Source organism: Hippichthys cyanospilos, chromosome 22 (assembly GCF_059441005.1).
Source record: "Hippichthys cyanospilos isolate Australia breed blue-spotted pipefish chromosome 22, RoL_Hcya_1.0, whole genome shotgun sequence".
Classification (NCBI taxonomy): domain Eukaryota; kingdom Metazoa; phylum Chordata; class Actinopteri; order Syngnathiformes; family Syngnathidae; genus Hippichthys; species Hippichthys cyanospilos.
The window spans coordinates 9,228,403-9,244,262 of NC_142390.1; the positions used below are offsets into that span (position 1 = coordinate 9,228,403).

Consider the following 15,860-nt stretch of genomic DNA (forward strand, 5'->3'; position numbering starts at 1 on the left):
TCCCTATTTTAAGAACAACTTGTATTTTGTCCTCCTCGGCAGCACACAAACAGCATTGTGCCAAGTGCGTGTTTATCTCCGGCGAGGAGGCAGAAAAGCTCCTAATGGAGGAAGCATTTAGGAGATGTAACCGCAGAGTACGAGGAGTTTGCTCATCGCTCCATGAGTGACTTAACAAGGTCTCAGAGATGTAAAATGTTCCTCAAAAGGCTGGATGGCTTTTGCCAAGTGTTGGAAAAATGACCAAAAAACAGCGTAGGCTGTGAGGATGAATACTGCCCTGAGAAAACACGGCACTGTGTAGCTGTTGGCAAAAACGTCGGCACGCCATTGTTATTATTGCCGGTAAACGTTGGCCGTCCTGTAGACAGACATTAAAGCAAACACCCGGGATCGTTTTTGCTTTCGTAGCATTTCGCTGACACGCTTTGTCACGGTAAATATGGATTATTTGGACAATTATATTCAGCGGCAGGTCCGAGTCCAAACTCACAATCAAAGTTGGTAATGATACGGTCGTGCTTGTTGCTTTTTGACACGTATAAACTTCGTCAAGTGAACTTTTAAGCCTGTTGCGCAACAATACAAACATGTTCGGCTTCATTTTGATAGACACAAACTGTCTGTTCGTTTGAGATAAAACTACCAATATCCTTATTCAAAATTCTATTCATGAAAGTATCTGCCTACAGCAAAAACTTTGGGCTTGTACCTATACTTTTAGAAATAAGAGCATCACCAATACATTTTTAACAGAACACCGACACACTCAGATTGTTAGAATACTGTACCAACACAACAGTAACACACTTAATTTTGTTTGCAAGCAGAGAGTGTGCCCTTGCAGCCACTAAAATAGCAGTTCCAACTCAAAATCAATACTTCAATAGTCTCTTTTGTCTTGTTTTATTTACCGGGAGATCGCCCCCTGGAGGCTCGTACTTAAAATAGTTTTAAAAAATGCAGATACACTGCAGTGGACTATTAGTAGCAGAGTTCAAAGCGTGAGAAACGTATAGCGGTATATAGCCCGAAATTTATGGCATATTAAATCACACGAATCAGCCCTACTAAAATTATTTTTTTTTAACCTTTGTGGCATTATGTTACAAATTATGGAAATGCATCATTTTTTTTGTTTGTTTGTTAGTTTTTTTCTTATATCAGAAAAAAAACACTAGGGAGCTGAAATTTCCCGATGATTAAAACTTAAAATTTCAAAATGCAACGATTCTGACATTTCTATGTGATTGCAGTTGGATGTGCGTGATTTTGTGTACAAATATAATCATTGTCCCCATTAAAATAAATAAAAATGTAAATGCATTTTAAGAGGATTTATTATATTGATTTTCCTGCGATTTTTGCAACATTCCCTTAATCAGCGGCCAAACCATGTCAGCAAACAGAAAATACTTTGACTTGTGTTTCACCTCAAGACAGTAGGTGGCGGTAGAGACCATTTAATGGCTATGTCTTAAAGTGCCATCACGTCACAGACTGCAAAGACAGGCCATACCATTTTTCAATTTTTTGTGAGTGTTAATAAATTTAACATACATAATAATAAAACATCAGCCTGAACTCTTTAAAATAGTCATATTAATTGTAGCAGTTGCCAATAAGAGTTCACTTGTTTGCCTTGAGATGGTGCTGGTGTGTTGGTGATGACTGCAGAGAGGTGGTTTAATTTGTACTTTATTTTACATTTCCAGTGATCCAGGAATTATTTATAAGTCCACAGGAGCAGTAATATTTATTTTTGGGATTTTTTTGAGCTTAAATTCAGTTTGGGGTCATGCCAAGTGCTTCCTGTGTGATATCATTACTAAAGTGCTAATGATGTACTAACAACGCCCAAAGAAAATGTTACATTTGTGTTTGTATGTGAATATGTACAATGTAAGCTGTAGAGAATGTAATAAATGATAAAAATTCATCGCAAACTGTAACAAATATGGTAGACATCATGCGATGTAGCGCTGGTGTCTTGTGTCTCATATTATGTGCCAACAATGACATTTTTCTAACCCAAACAAGTTGATACCTTGAAAAAAGACTGAGTATCGTCCCGATTTGATCTGGTATCGATACTCGCCCATCCTTACTCTATGCGGCTTCATAATAAGTTGCTTAACACTATTGATGAATCACCTTGTCAAATACAAATGGCGGGGTATGGGTTTGCTTTTGAAAAAAATAATTTACTTTACCTTAGATGACCTTTTGTTTGGTATATCCAGTTAAGCTGAAATAAAGATACATAAAAGAATATAAATAGAAAACCATGTGTTCGTTTTCCAGGAATTTTGAGTTTATATCCATTTATGATGTATTGATATGGCAATTTTAAAGAAGAAAAAAAGTGGCTTTTGATTAACGGAGCAGACGCCGGTGAGCATCCTGGACTTTGGAATTTTCGGTGAAGAGGCACGGAGCAAAAAGGTCAAACACAGACAGGTCCCAACATCAACACTATTTTGGCCATTGAACCATGTTCAATGTACACGACATCCATTCTTTCCAACTCACATAAACACCATAGAAAAATAAAGACTGCTCTTTACTCAGCATCACATTCATCGGCGGCCAGACGGACTACGCTATGGATTCTTTGCTGAGACGTGAGAAAATATATTTTTTTTATGTTCCTCTCCTCTCCTCTCTTTTTTAATTTTTTTTATTTTTACGAGTATATCACCGCAGTCATGTCTTGGCGTAGTGATTTACTGCAAACGATAATCAGTTGCTAGTTACAGCATAGCATGGGTTTGAGTTTGCTAAAATAATTTGCACATGGGGTTGAAAAATGAAATGGAAAAATAATCTGATTGGAATTATATCCTTCTGAAGCCATTCATTTGTGTCCACTGTCCATTTTCCAAGACATACCCAAACTCTATAAGACAACATTGGAAAGGGCAGTATATATGTGTGTGTGTGTGTATGTATATATATATATATATATATATATATATATATATATATATATATATATATATATATATATATATATATATATATATATATATATATATATATATATATATATGCAGCTTTAGTAGAGGTCATTTAAGTTCAAATTTCCTACTCTACTTTCCACTGTATTTAAGTATTTTTCCTGTCTTCTCTCTCCTCCTTACCAATTTTCATTCCCTTCTTTTTGTTGTAACTTCTGGCTGTTATGTTTTCCTTCCTTTCCGTCCACTTATTCCATCCGCCTCTTTCTTTTTTTTCCTCTATGCACGCAGCTCTCTCATATTGAGCTCGGCACGACTGGCTTTAGGTGGTCAAAGGTAACCATGTGATATCACTGTCCCGTTTTTGAAGAAAAACGGGCATGATGGCTCGACAATAAATAACATTTATTTGATTCGTTTGTCACTTGAAAAACTGAAAATTTGATCATTCGCTCATGTAAATTTTGAAATTGACATTTTGCAAAAGTGGGTGGTTTACAATACATGCTACCGACTTTAAAATTGTGGCATTTAAAGGGATTTTATACTTATTTTTAAGGGTAAAAAGTTAATATTTGTCTTGAATGTACTCTTTTATTGTCAACCATTTTTAAACACTCATTTAGCGTTTTTTTTGTTGTTTTTTTTTTTAAATTGTATAAATAAGTAACTGGGATTGAATATCGGGATGCTAAAAAAAAAACATAAAATTACGTCATTGGGTTTGAAAGTTATTTTGCTAAATTATTTTTCACATGCAATTAATACTTTTAAAAATACATTTTTTCGCTTGCAGTCAACTGAAAATTTGATCGCCTGTGCTGAAGGCTTGCAACCAATCAATTACATTTCTGTTTTTAAACATCACTTGACCAAGAGGTGAGCTATGATTGGTTGTTACTCGAGCCTTAAGCACAAGTGATGTCATTTTCAATTGGCAGCAAAAGGAAAAATTTGGTTTAAAAAGTATTACCGGTAATTGTACATGAAATACAATTTTTAAAAGTTTTATAATCCATATTATAATCAATTATTGACTAAATATTCACTTTTTACTGGTAAAAATGGCAAAATAAATTGACTGTCCTTTAAAGAAAATTATGCACAAGGTATCAATGTTATTTTATTGTTAATTTCCACTGGATATTATATATATATATATATATATATATATATATATATATATATATATATATATATATATATATATATATATATATATATATATATATATATATATATATATACAGTGGGCCCCCGGGTTACGAACTTAATCCGTTCAGCGGCTACGCTCGTATCTCGAATTACTCGTATAGCGGGCAATCCAAACCCATGTTAATTCGTGCATGCGTGCAACGCGCGCCGAAGCCTTAGGTAAAAACGACACACTGTATACATATATTAAAATTGAATGGCATATTCTGCTGTACACTTGCATTATGTGATAAATACAATGGATAATCAGCTTTTACCTTTGAGACGACGAGACTTGAGTTGGGTGTAAGCAGAGGGGGGCAGAGTCCAACGCTCAAAGTTAACACGGCGATAGATATGCTATTGGTCTTACAGTGTTACAGTAACTCTTTCAGTCAGGGTGCAAATCACGCAGATACTAAAACATCATCCTCTTATTTCTTTCTTTACCGCTGCTAGTAATTTTAGAAGCTATGTCTAACAGATAAAGTTTGCAAAGTCTTCACAACATTCCGTTTTTCACTAATTTTCTCTCCTTCCTTCCATCCTGTCCCATCAAGCTAGATAAAGGCGTTCGGCCAATAGCATATCGGCATTTCTGTGATTGACGTGTGACGCCGGCCAATAGCATCTCCGTGAGTGAGACCGGGTGACCTTAATCGACCAATAGCATATTCGCATCTCCGTGACTGACTGATAATTATTCGCACTTTTTTTTTAAACGGTTGGAATGTATTGACAATTAATTTTAAAAAAAACACACATTTAAACCAATGACAATTCTTTGTCCTGCAATCGGCACATTTAATTTCATGTCAGCTGTTTTTCCCTTTAGCTGTACAAACACTTCACTTAAATGGTAATATATTTAGACACCGTGAGTGAGACAGTTAGTGTGACGTTGTAAGACCAATAGCGTTCACGTTACTGCCACAAGTATCTACTGATGATTGATGATGTCGCTACTGTTGATTTAATGACGCAATTAAACAAGAACATTAACACATACTCAATGGCCGGCATGTCGAATTGCTCGTAAGGCGAGAGGTTTGTTCGTAAGCGGAGGACAAAAATCTCCCTGATCCACGCTCGTACGGCGAATTGTTCGTAAATCAGGGTGCTCGTAAGCCGGGGGCCGACTGTATATATATATATATATATATATATATATATATATATATATATATATATATATATATATATATATATATATATATATATATATATAATGTATGTGTGTGTGTGTGTGTGTGTGTGTGTAAAAATGATGTCTGTGTGTGTGTCAGGTGGATGACCTGCTGGTTGCCATGGAAAAGGTGAAACAGGAACTGGAGGTGATGAAAGCCAAACTGTCATCCACTCAGCTGTCATTGGCCGAGAAGGAAGGTCACCTGACCGCCTTGCGGGCCGAGCGACGCAAGCATCTGGAGGAGGTCTTGGAGATGAAGTAAGGCACCTCATCAGCAACCCTATCTTGACCCTCTCCCTTATCTCCTCTCTACACTTTCAAGTAGACTATTAATGCAATAAACATATAGCATTTTGGAGAGCTTCATATGATTGATTGCATACGCAGACGGCCACATTTTAATGCAACATTAATAGACGGTTTTGCATAAACCAAGAGGAGTCCAGCCGCCTTATGTATTTAAACCTCTGAGGATTTACATGAACTGGAACAATACTTAAGCTTGAAGCAGAAGCCAAAAAAAGTGTTGTCTGTTAAACTCATTCACACCCAAAGACGTATTTTTACGAAGTAAAAAGTGTTGTCTGTTAAACTCATTCACACCCAAAGACGTATTTTTACAATTAGTTTTTTTGGCCTTTCATGTTTAATGCCAGGGATCTATCTTTTGTTGTTGTTTTTGTTTGGCGCTTGAGGAGGGTCTAAAATAGGCTGGTATTGAATGAGTTCATTCTTATGCATTTTTTCTTATGCATTCTTTTGAATTTTTTCTTATGCATTCTTATGCATTTTTTCAAATCAGTTTTGGGTCATTTTATTCCACATCACTGTGGCAGCATTTAAACCAAGGAATGCACACTCCTGGTCGTGGGATAACTAAGTGGTTGTGCTATTTTGAACTTTGACGTGTCACCATTTGGGTGAAATTTCAGCTCCTTCTTTCAATGTTTTCCCTTGTGAATTCCCTTGTGAAATGCTTTTGATATAAAGATCAAAAGATTGGACAAACTACTGCACAAGGGTTCGCGCTTGAGTAGTATTTGTCCATTCCTTTGGTATTTACATAAAAAGTATTTCACATTAAAGGAAAAGCAGTGAAAGAAGGAACTAAGAAGCTGAAATTTCACCCACACGGTGACAACATGTCAATGTTGAACATGGTTATCAGACATGAGACATGATGTGAAAGTAAATGACCCAAAAATGATTTAAAAAAAAAAACACATGGGTTTTGCTCCAATCCTTTGATATATAAATCCAAGGCATTTCACATCAAAGAAAAAGCATTGAAAGAAGGCAATAGGGAGCTGAAATTTCACCCAGAGGGTGACAAAATGTCAATGTTGAACATGGTTATCACACAACGAGAATGCTGTGAAAGTAGATGACCCAAAAATTATCAAAAATACCTCACAAGGGTTTTGCTGCAATCCTTTAATAAATACATCCAAGCCATTTCACATTTTTCAAGAAAAAGCACGATTACATAGTTATCACACTGCAAGAGTGTGCCATGCTTTGGCTAAAATACTGCGAGACAGATATAGAAGAAAATGACCCACAAATGATCAAAATACCACACATCAATAACATCACTTCCTTCTTTCGATGCATACATAAATTGTGCCTGCCCAAACACGACCATAACTTTTTGAGGTTTGATGTTTGATTTGTTGCCTGATTTAACACTGGTGTAAAGTTTAATGTTTCTGTAAGACATGACACATGACCCCTGAGCTTTCAGCGAGTTTTCGGACAGGCTTAGAATATATTAGCACTTTCCCACCAGTTTGTAAACAGGAAGTCATCAAAGAGCAAAGAGATCCGAGTTGTAGCTTGCGAGAGGAAGTGAGAAGGACAGTGTGGGGATACGCCAATGAAAGAAAACGAACATTGAAGTGTTTCTTGGCAGCTGGAAAAGCAGCAAAAGCAAAGAGGAGAAAGACAGCTGTCCAAAGATAACTTAGTCCAGCCAACAAAAGCGTACGCTCGAAATTATATTACCCCATCACCGTCTCCCCAGCTCCTTCTGTTCATCCATCACCTTTTAAGACCAAACTATATGTATATAAAACATACAAGCACTTCATGATGTTTTACACGTGCAATGAGGTTTTACACTCCATGCACTGGGTTCTAATTTATGGATCATTGTTTTCACGCACACCAGTTTTACAAGCGCTAATATCAGAAATTGTATCCATCCATCCATCCATCTTCTACCGCTGTCTTCCGGGGTCGGGGGCAACAGCTTGAGCAAGGATGCCCAGACTTCCCTCTCCCCAGTCACTTCATCCAGCTCTTCTGGAAGGATCCCCAGGCGCTCCCAGGCCAGCCAAGAGACATAGTCATTCGAGCATGTCCTGGGTCGTCCCCAAGACCTCCTTCCAGTGGGACATGCCCGAAACACCTCACCGGGGAGGCGTCCGGGGGGGCATCCTAACCAGATGCACAAACCACCTCAGCTGGCTCCTCTCAATGCGGAGGAGCAGCAGCTCGACGCTGAGCCCCTCCCAGATGACCAAGCTTCTCACCCTAGCTCTAAGGGAGAGCCCGGAAAAACACTGTGGAGGAAACTCATTTCGACGGCTTGTATCCAGGATCTTGTTCTTACAGTAACGACCCACAACTCGTGGCCATAGGTGAGGGCAGGAACGTAGATCGAGTGGTAAACAGAGAGCTTCACCTTTCGGCTCAGCTCTTTCTTCACCACGACAGACTGGTGCAGAGCCCGCATGACAGCAGACGCCGCACTGATCCGTCTGTCGATCTAACGCTTCATCCTACCTCCACTCGTGAACAATAACCCGAGATACTTGAACTCCTCCACTTGGGGCAAGAGAGGGCATTCCACCGATTTCCGACTGAGGACCATGGTCTCAGATTTGTAGGTGCTGATCTTCATCCCAGCCGCTTCACACTCGGCTGCGAACCACTCCAGTGAGAGTTGGAGGTCACGGCCTGAAGAAGCCAACAGCACCACATCATCCGCAAAAAGCAAAGATGCAATGCTGAGGCTCCCAAACAGGACCCCCTCAACTCTTCGGCTGCACCTAGATGTATAAAGGGAGTGAACCATAAAGGTCCGTAAAGGTAATGAACAGAATCGGTGACAAAAGGGCAGCCTTGGCGGAGTCCAACCTTCACTGGAAATTAATTCAACTTACTGCTGGAAATGCGGACCAAGCTCTGACATCGGTCATACAGGGACTGACCAGTCCGTATCAGGGCGTCCGGTACCCCATACTCTCGAAGCACCCCCCAAAGAGATCCCAGGGACACGGGTGAACGCCTTCTCCAACACCACAAAGCACATGTAGAGTGGTTGGGCGAACTCCCATGCACCCTCAAGGACCCTGCCGAGGGTGTAGAGCTGGTCTACGGTTCCACGGCCAGGATGAAAACCGCACTGCTCCTCCTGAATCTGAGAAATTGGATGCCGAGGCATAAATGCAGTGAGATGTCAATTTCTGTTTATTTGTAAGGTTGTTATGGAGATTGTAATGTTAAAAAAGACAATTTATCACAATGACACAAACAACGGCACACTTGATGATTTTTTTTGGCAGCGTGGCGTCCAGGGTTATTGTTTGTGGTTAGGCAAAATGGTCTTATGTGCTTCCGCGAGAAAATAAAATGTAATAATCAAGGCTGTTTTTAATACATACTTTTTCCCAGTTAGATTTTGCAGTGAAAATTGTGACACTTCTAAAGTGAATTTTGCCCAATCTGTATTTTGTTAGCCTACTAGCATAATTGCTTAAGTCTTAGGTAGGTTTTTCCTAACAGGGAAAAAAAATAATTTTTTAAAATTTAAGTTTTCATGTTCTCCCCGAGCCTGCGTGGGTTCTCTCTGGGCACTCCGGCTTCTTCCCACTCCCCAAAAACATGGGAGTATAAGTATATATATATATATATATATATATATATATATATATATATATATATATATATATATATATATATATATATATATATATATATATAGACACAGTTGTTACGGGGCGAGAATGCTCACGAGTAAAGTTGACCCCAAATCCGACTGGACTAAAAAGTTCGAGTTGAAATTGTTTAATAACAAAAGGAGCACGTAACACGCGATGAGAAAAACAAAGGTGAGCCCGAAAGTCACAAATGAAAAGCAAAGTAGAATTTGCACAGCTACAAAGTAACAACTGAGAACGTACATAAAAGATATATATGGAATGGGGCAACTAGAACCAGCTACTCATGGGGAGGGCGGATCAGCCGTAAAACGCCGTTGGGAGTCAAAAAACGCAACAATGAAAAATGTACGCATGGCGTGACTTGGAGAAGAAAATAAAAGAATCAAAAACGTACAGAGCAGACTAGCCGAGAAGGTACTCGGGTGGAACAAGGAACTAGGGAACAACGAGGAATGTGATGCAATAATCCAACGGCGTCTGACTGTGTCTCAGGATTACTGATACGAGACAGGTGCGCAGCTGGTGACGCCGCCCTCCCAGGATCGTTCCTAGCTTCTCTGCAATGCCCAAAAAAGCCTGCAGGGGGACACCAAGAGCAGAGACCATGACTGTACCCCCCCCCCTTCAACGAACGCCCCCTGGCGGTCTACCTGGCTCATCGGGATGAGAAGCGTGGAAGTCGCGGACGAGTGTCGAGTTGAGGATCCAGGAGCGGGGGACCCATGACCGCTCCTCAGGACTGTAGCCCTCCCAATCAATGAGGTACTGTGCACCCCTGCCCCTCTTCCTCGAGTCCAGGATCTCCCTCACTGTGTAGATGGGGTCACGCCCAAGCAACCTTGAGGATGGAGGAGGCACCAACGGAGGGCTCAGGGGACATGTGGCGACAGGTTTGATTAGCGAAACGTGGAACACTGGGTGGATCCTCATAGAAGAGGGCAAGGAGAGTCTGACAGAGACTGGATTGACAATAGATTCAATCTTGTAAGGCCCAAGGTACTTGGGGTCCAGTTTCTTGGAGGAACCTGCCAGTTTTATGTCCCTGGAGGAAAGCCACACCTCCTGGCCAGGACGATATGATGCAGCCACCACCCTCCAGCGATCAGCAATTTGACGGTTTCTCTCCGCCGTACGAGACAGGGCCGCCCGGGTATCCCGCCAGACCCGATGGGCCCTCTTTCGGTGCAGATGGACTGATGGCACAGTTATCTCCCTCTCCTGTGAAGGAAAGACTGGGGGCTGATACCCGTAGGCAGCGTGGAAGGGAGACCTGCCGGTGGCCGAGGCAATCAGCGAGTTGTGGGCATATTCCACCCAAGGTAGGTGAGTGGCCCAGGACGAAGAATATTGCAAACACACACACCGAAGCGCGGCCTCCAGCTCCTGATTCACGCGCTCAGTCTGTCCATTGGACTGCGGATGGTATCCTGAGGACAGGCTGGCAGATGCGCCCATGGCCTTGCAGAACTCTTTCCACACTCTCGAGACGAACAGAGGTCCTCTGTCTGAGACCAGGTATGCGGGTATCCCGTGGAGTCTAAAAACATGCTGTACCAATAGCTTGGCTGTTTCCAGGGAGGAGGGGAGCTTCGGCAGGGCAATGAAATGTGCCATCTTCGAGAACCGGTCGACGACAGACAGCACAACAGTTTTACCTCTAGAGACCGGGAGTCCAGTAACAAAGTCCAATGCCACATGAGACCAGGGTCGAGAGGGAATGGGAAGAGGATGCAGGAGGCCTGCCGGGGGCCAGTGGGACGGTTTGCTGCTGGCACAAGTTGGGCATGCGGCCACGAAGTCTTTGATGTCCTTGAACATACCGGGCCACCAAAACCTCTGTTTAACTAGGAAGGTGGTCCGATTAGTTCCCGGTTGACATGCTAGTCTTGAGCCATGAGCCCACTGCCATACCGAGGACCGTTGCAGGCCTGGGACGAAGAGTCTACCATCCGGAACTCCTGGGGGGACCTGGCATTTACCTGCTGCTGTTGCAACCTCCTTTTCCAACTTCCATTGGAGTCCGCCGATCACCCGGTCTACAGGAACAATAGTTTCTTGGACGGGTCCCGCTGATGGGGCTTCGAACATTCTGGACAGGGCGTCTGGTTTTCCATTGAGGGATCCTGGCCGGAACGATATTATGTAATTAAAACGGGTTAGAAAGAGTGCCCACCTGGCCTGTTGGGGGTTCAGTCTGCGGGCTGCTCGGATGTATGATAGATTCTTGTGGTCAGTGAAGATCTGGAAAGGTGTCTGTGTGCCCTCCAACCAGTGCCTCCACTCTTGAAGGGTGAGGATGATGGCCAGCAGCTCTCTATCGCCCACGTCATAGTTCTGCTCGGCAGGGCTGAAGCGGTGTGAGTAGAAGGAGCAAGGGTGCACCCTCCCATCGACCGGTGAGCGCTGTGACAAGACGGCCCCCGCTCCTGTATCCGATGCATCCACCTCAACGAGAAATGGCAAATCGGGATTAGGATGCATTAGGACGGGTGCCTGGGTAAACCTCGTTTTGAGATTGCGGAATGCCCGTAACAACTGAGAACGTACACAAAAGATATTTATGGAATGGGGCAACTCGAATCAGCTACCCACGGGGAGGGCGGATCAGCCGTAAGATGCCGTCGGGAATCAAAAAACGCAACAATGAAAAATGTACGCGTGGCGTGACTTGCAGAAGAAAATCAAAGAATCAAAAACGTACAGCGCAGACTAGCTGAGAAGGTACTTGGGTGGAACAAGGAACTAGGAAACAACGAGGAATGTGATGCAATAATCCGACGGCATCTGACTGTGCCGGCTGCGCTTAAGTAGTCTCAGGATTACTGATACGAGACAGGTGCGCAGCTGGTGACGTCGCCCTCCCAGAATCGTTCCTAGCTTCTCTGCAATGCCCAAAAAAGCCTGCAGGAGGACACCAAGAGCAGAGACCATGACAACAGTGAGCCCTCCTACTTCACGGTCTCAGATATCGCAGTCTCAGTGCTTTCAAAATAAAAAATAATTTAAAAATTGCGCAAAAATAAAAAAAAAAGAAAAAAACAAAAAAGTACATTATGCAGTACTGTATTCATCAAATAACTAAGTAATATTAGTTAATAACTATGTTAAGAATTCTTCAAGCTTTAGAGTTTGTGATGTTTATTTATCTTATTTTGAAATGCATGCTTTTAATTTGTCAGGTCGCGTTGCATTTCCGTTTCCTGTTTTACGTTCTCTGTGCGTCATTCGGCTCATTACGCAGTGAATGACAACGTAAACTCATACTAATAGTTTATTATCATTTATGTTGATCACGCATGCTACTGCCAATGTTTAGTAAGCGATGAGTGTTTATTCTGTTTATGTGTTCGTTTGTGTAGAGGTTGCACTTTATATTTAGTAGTTGTTGTTAGTTGTTGCTATGTCGGCTAAAAATACAGTAAATTCATAGATTAATTGTTTATATGTTAGTTGACTGACATTAACATTGTTGCTGATTTATTATTCAACGGATACTACATGATACACCATACATGAGCCAAAATAAATGTGAAGTTCAACGTGATGACTTGCGTACTCTTTCACTGGAGTCTTGGTGCAGATAACCAGTCTTGAGAACAAATTCTCAACAAACTAAGTAATATTAGTTATTTAATTAATATACACTAATGTTAATGATGTTAATAGGGATAATGTAATGTTAAATAATAGGAGAAAGGATGTAAAATACGCAAAAAAATACCCCCAAAAAAGGATTGTTTATGGTTACTGCGGCTATATTGGGGTACACATAGAAATCTAGGAACTGATACCCTACTTCGCGGGTTTCAGACTTCGTGGGGGGGTTGACACCCCCCATTAACTGTGAAGTAGGGGGGGATCACTCTGTATATATATATATATATATATATATATATATATATATATATATATATATATATATATATATATATATATATATATTATGCTGATGAAATATTATGCATAGCGAGACATTCTGATAATAGCTGCGGGATCGCTCCAACTGGCAGGCTTGAGCTGCCTTCCTTCAGCTTGAGACAAAACAATATCAAGGCAGTTTTTTTTCCCACAAGCAGTGCACTCATTCTCACAACATACCACCAACATACCACAGCAGTTTATATTTTTTAGTAAATTCATAGTCACTATTATATTTATAATCCAAACCACAACCATTCACACAGCAAAGCATTTCTTCATTGCAAGCATTAATATTTTGTAGCGAAAGTATAATCACTATAACTCCAATTATTTGAACAGTATATATGTGTATATGTATGTGTGTGTGTGTGTGTGTATATATATATATATATATATATATATATATATATATATATATATATATATATATATATATATATATATATATATATACACACACACACAGTATGTACAGTGGACCCTCATTTTACTGCTTGATTCAAACTTAGCCATGAGTCGAAAGATTGCTAGAAATACGAGGCTACCCTTACTAGGGAATATGGGCATAACAAGTGCCACTCAAAGGTAAATAAATCCTTTCTATATTTTTCATTTAAGATATTTTCTGATTGTATACATGTGTAATATATATTCAAAGCACTTAGTATTTTGGTAGCAATTTTTATTATGTAATGTACAATTTGATGTTTTTACCTGGGGTTCTAAATGCCTTAGCTATTTAACATAGGTTTGGATTGCCCACCATACGGTGAATTCGCCTTACGAGCCCAACCTTGGAACGGATTGATCTCGAAACACGGGGGCCCACTGTGTTCGTATATATACATATATATATATATATATACAGTGGGCCCCCGTGTTACGAACTTAATCCGTTCAGCGGCTACGCTCGTAACTCGAACTGCTCATATGACGGGCAATCCAAACCTATGTTAATTAGTGAATGCGTGCAACGCGTGCAAAAACCTTAGGTAAAAACATCACGACTTTATACACATATTAAAAATGAGTAACATTAATCTACTGTACAGTTAAATTAAATAACATATACAAAGGAAAAATGACATTTACCTATGATATTTGCAAAGTCTTCACAACACACCGACCAGCTGTGCCATCAAGCTAGATCCATGTTTTTCAACCGCTGCGATGCCGCGGCATCAGCGGCACAGATATTTTCAGTTGTGCCGCGGGAAATTATCCCCCGGTCCGCTGTCTAAATTGACTGTGCATTGGCACGGCATTGACTGGCCGCGGACAGTCAAAAGGTTTCAAAAGGTTGGGAAACACTGAGCTAGATGAAGGCGTTCGGCCAAGCATATCAGCATTTCTGTGATTGACGTGACGCCGGCCAATAGTATATCCGCATCTCCGTGAGTGAGACCGGGACTGTGACCTTAATCGACCAATAGCATATCGGCATCTCCGTGACTGACTCCGTGACTGACACCGTGATTGACACCGTGACTGAGACAGTGACTGTGACATTGTAAGAGCAATAGCGTTCAGCGTTGCCATTACAAGTGTGATCATTTAATTTCGTTGATGCAGCAAAGCGAAAATAATTGTACTGACATATTGACCAGCATGTCAGATTGTTCGTATGACGAAAGGTTTGTGCGTAGAGGGGGACAAAAAACGCCACGCTCATAAGTCGAAAAGTTCGTAAGAGGGGGAGTTCGTAAACCGGGGGCCCACTATATATATATATATATATATATATATATATATATATATATATATATATATATACAGTGGTACCTCGGTACTCGACCGCCTCTATACTCGACCAAATCGGTGCTCGACCAAAAAATTCAAGTAGAAAATGCATCGGACCTCGAACAGATTTTCGGTTCTCGACTAGCCGAGCCGACCCGAACGCGCTCCGCGGCCCTTCTCGGCCAGCGGGTAAGCGGCAGTTCAATTCAGACCGCCAGCGGAGTAAGACGTACGCAGTTTGTTCGAGTATTTCTTCCCGGATTTAAACTTTTTTTGTGTTGCTCTAGCCCTTAATAATGGCTCCAAACAAAGACAGTGATAAGGGGAAGGCAAAGAGGAAAACAGTGAGGACCACTATTGAATTGAAGAAGGAAATTATAGCAAAATATGAAAGTGGTGTACGAGTGTCCAACCTCGCGTCGCAGTTACCTAGCGTAAACATGGAAGGGGATTCCCCTTCCAAGGAGTAACCCCCCCTCCGGATCTCTCCACATCCATTCCTTTATGCCATCAACCACTCTCCAAAACGTAAGTAAATTATACAAAATGGTTTATAATGCTTTATTTATCTTTATCATGTACTGCTTGTGCACATTTACTTGTGCACACATACTTTCCATTATTTCTTATGGGAAAATTGGTTTCGGTGTTCGAACAAATCGGTGCTCGACCACCACCTCAGAACGGATTTTATATATATATATATATATATATATATATATATATATATATATATATATATATATATATATGCATACAATTCTGAGAATCTGCCGATTGATTGGTTATTTGGATTTATATGTAAAATGTCTGATTCAGTCTAAAAAAATAATAATAATTGTACGTTAGTTACTGTTCAACTGCCAATCATCTCCTCAATAAAATAAATGTAAACTTTAAAGTCCAATT

The 15,860-nt window shown here is 40.8% G+C and overlaps 1 protein-coding gene across 15 annotated transcripts in view; it reads left to right on the forward strand.

Moving 5' to 3' along the window:
- erc1b (ELKS/RAB6-interacting/CAST family member 1b) overlaps window positions 1-15,860 on the forward strand; it is a 160,975-nt gene that overhangs the window by 80,062 nt on the left and 65,053 nt on the right. For 8 of the 15 annotated variants that reach the window (XR_015864143.1, XM_088406153.1, XM_088406158.1 and 5 more), the window contains 2 exons: window positions 3,252-3,296; window positions 5,441-5,601. Coding sequence is in view for 11 of the 15 variants with exons in the window: in XM_088406153.1 (XP_088262279.1) it covers window positions 3,252-3,296; window positions 5,441-5,601 (206 nt within the window). In the remaining 4 variants the exon portion in view is untranslated. The remainder of the gene's footprint in view (window positions 1-3,251; window positions 3,297-5,440; window positions 5,602-15,860) is intronic. The other 7 variants (XR_015864144.1, XR_015864145.1, XR_015864146.1 and 4 more) reach the window with 1 other exon arrangement.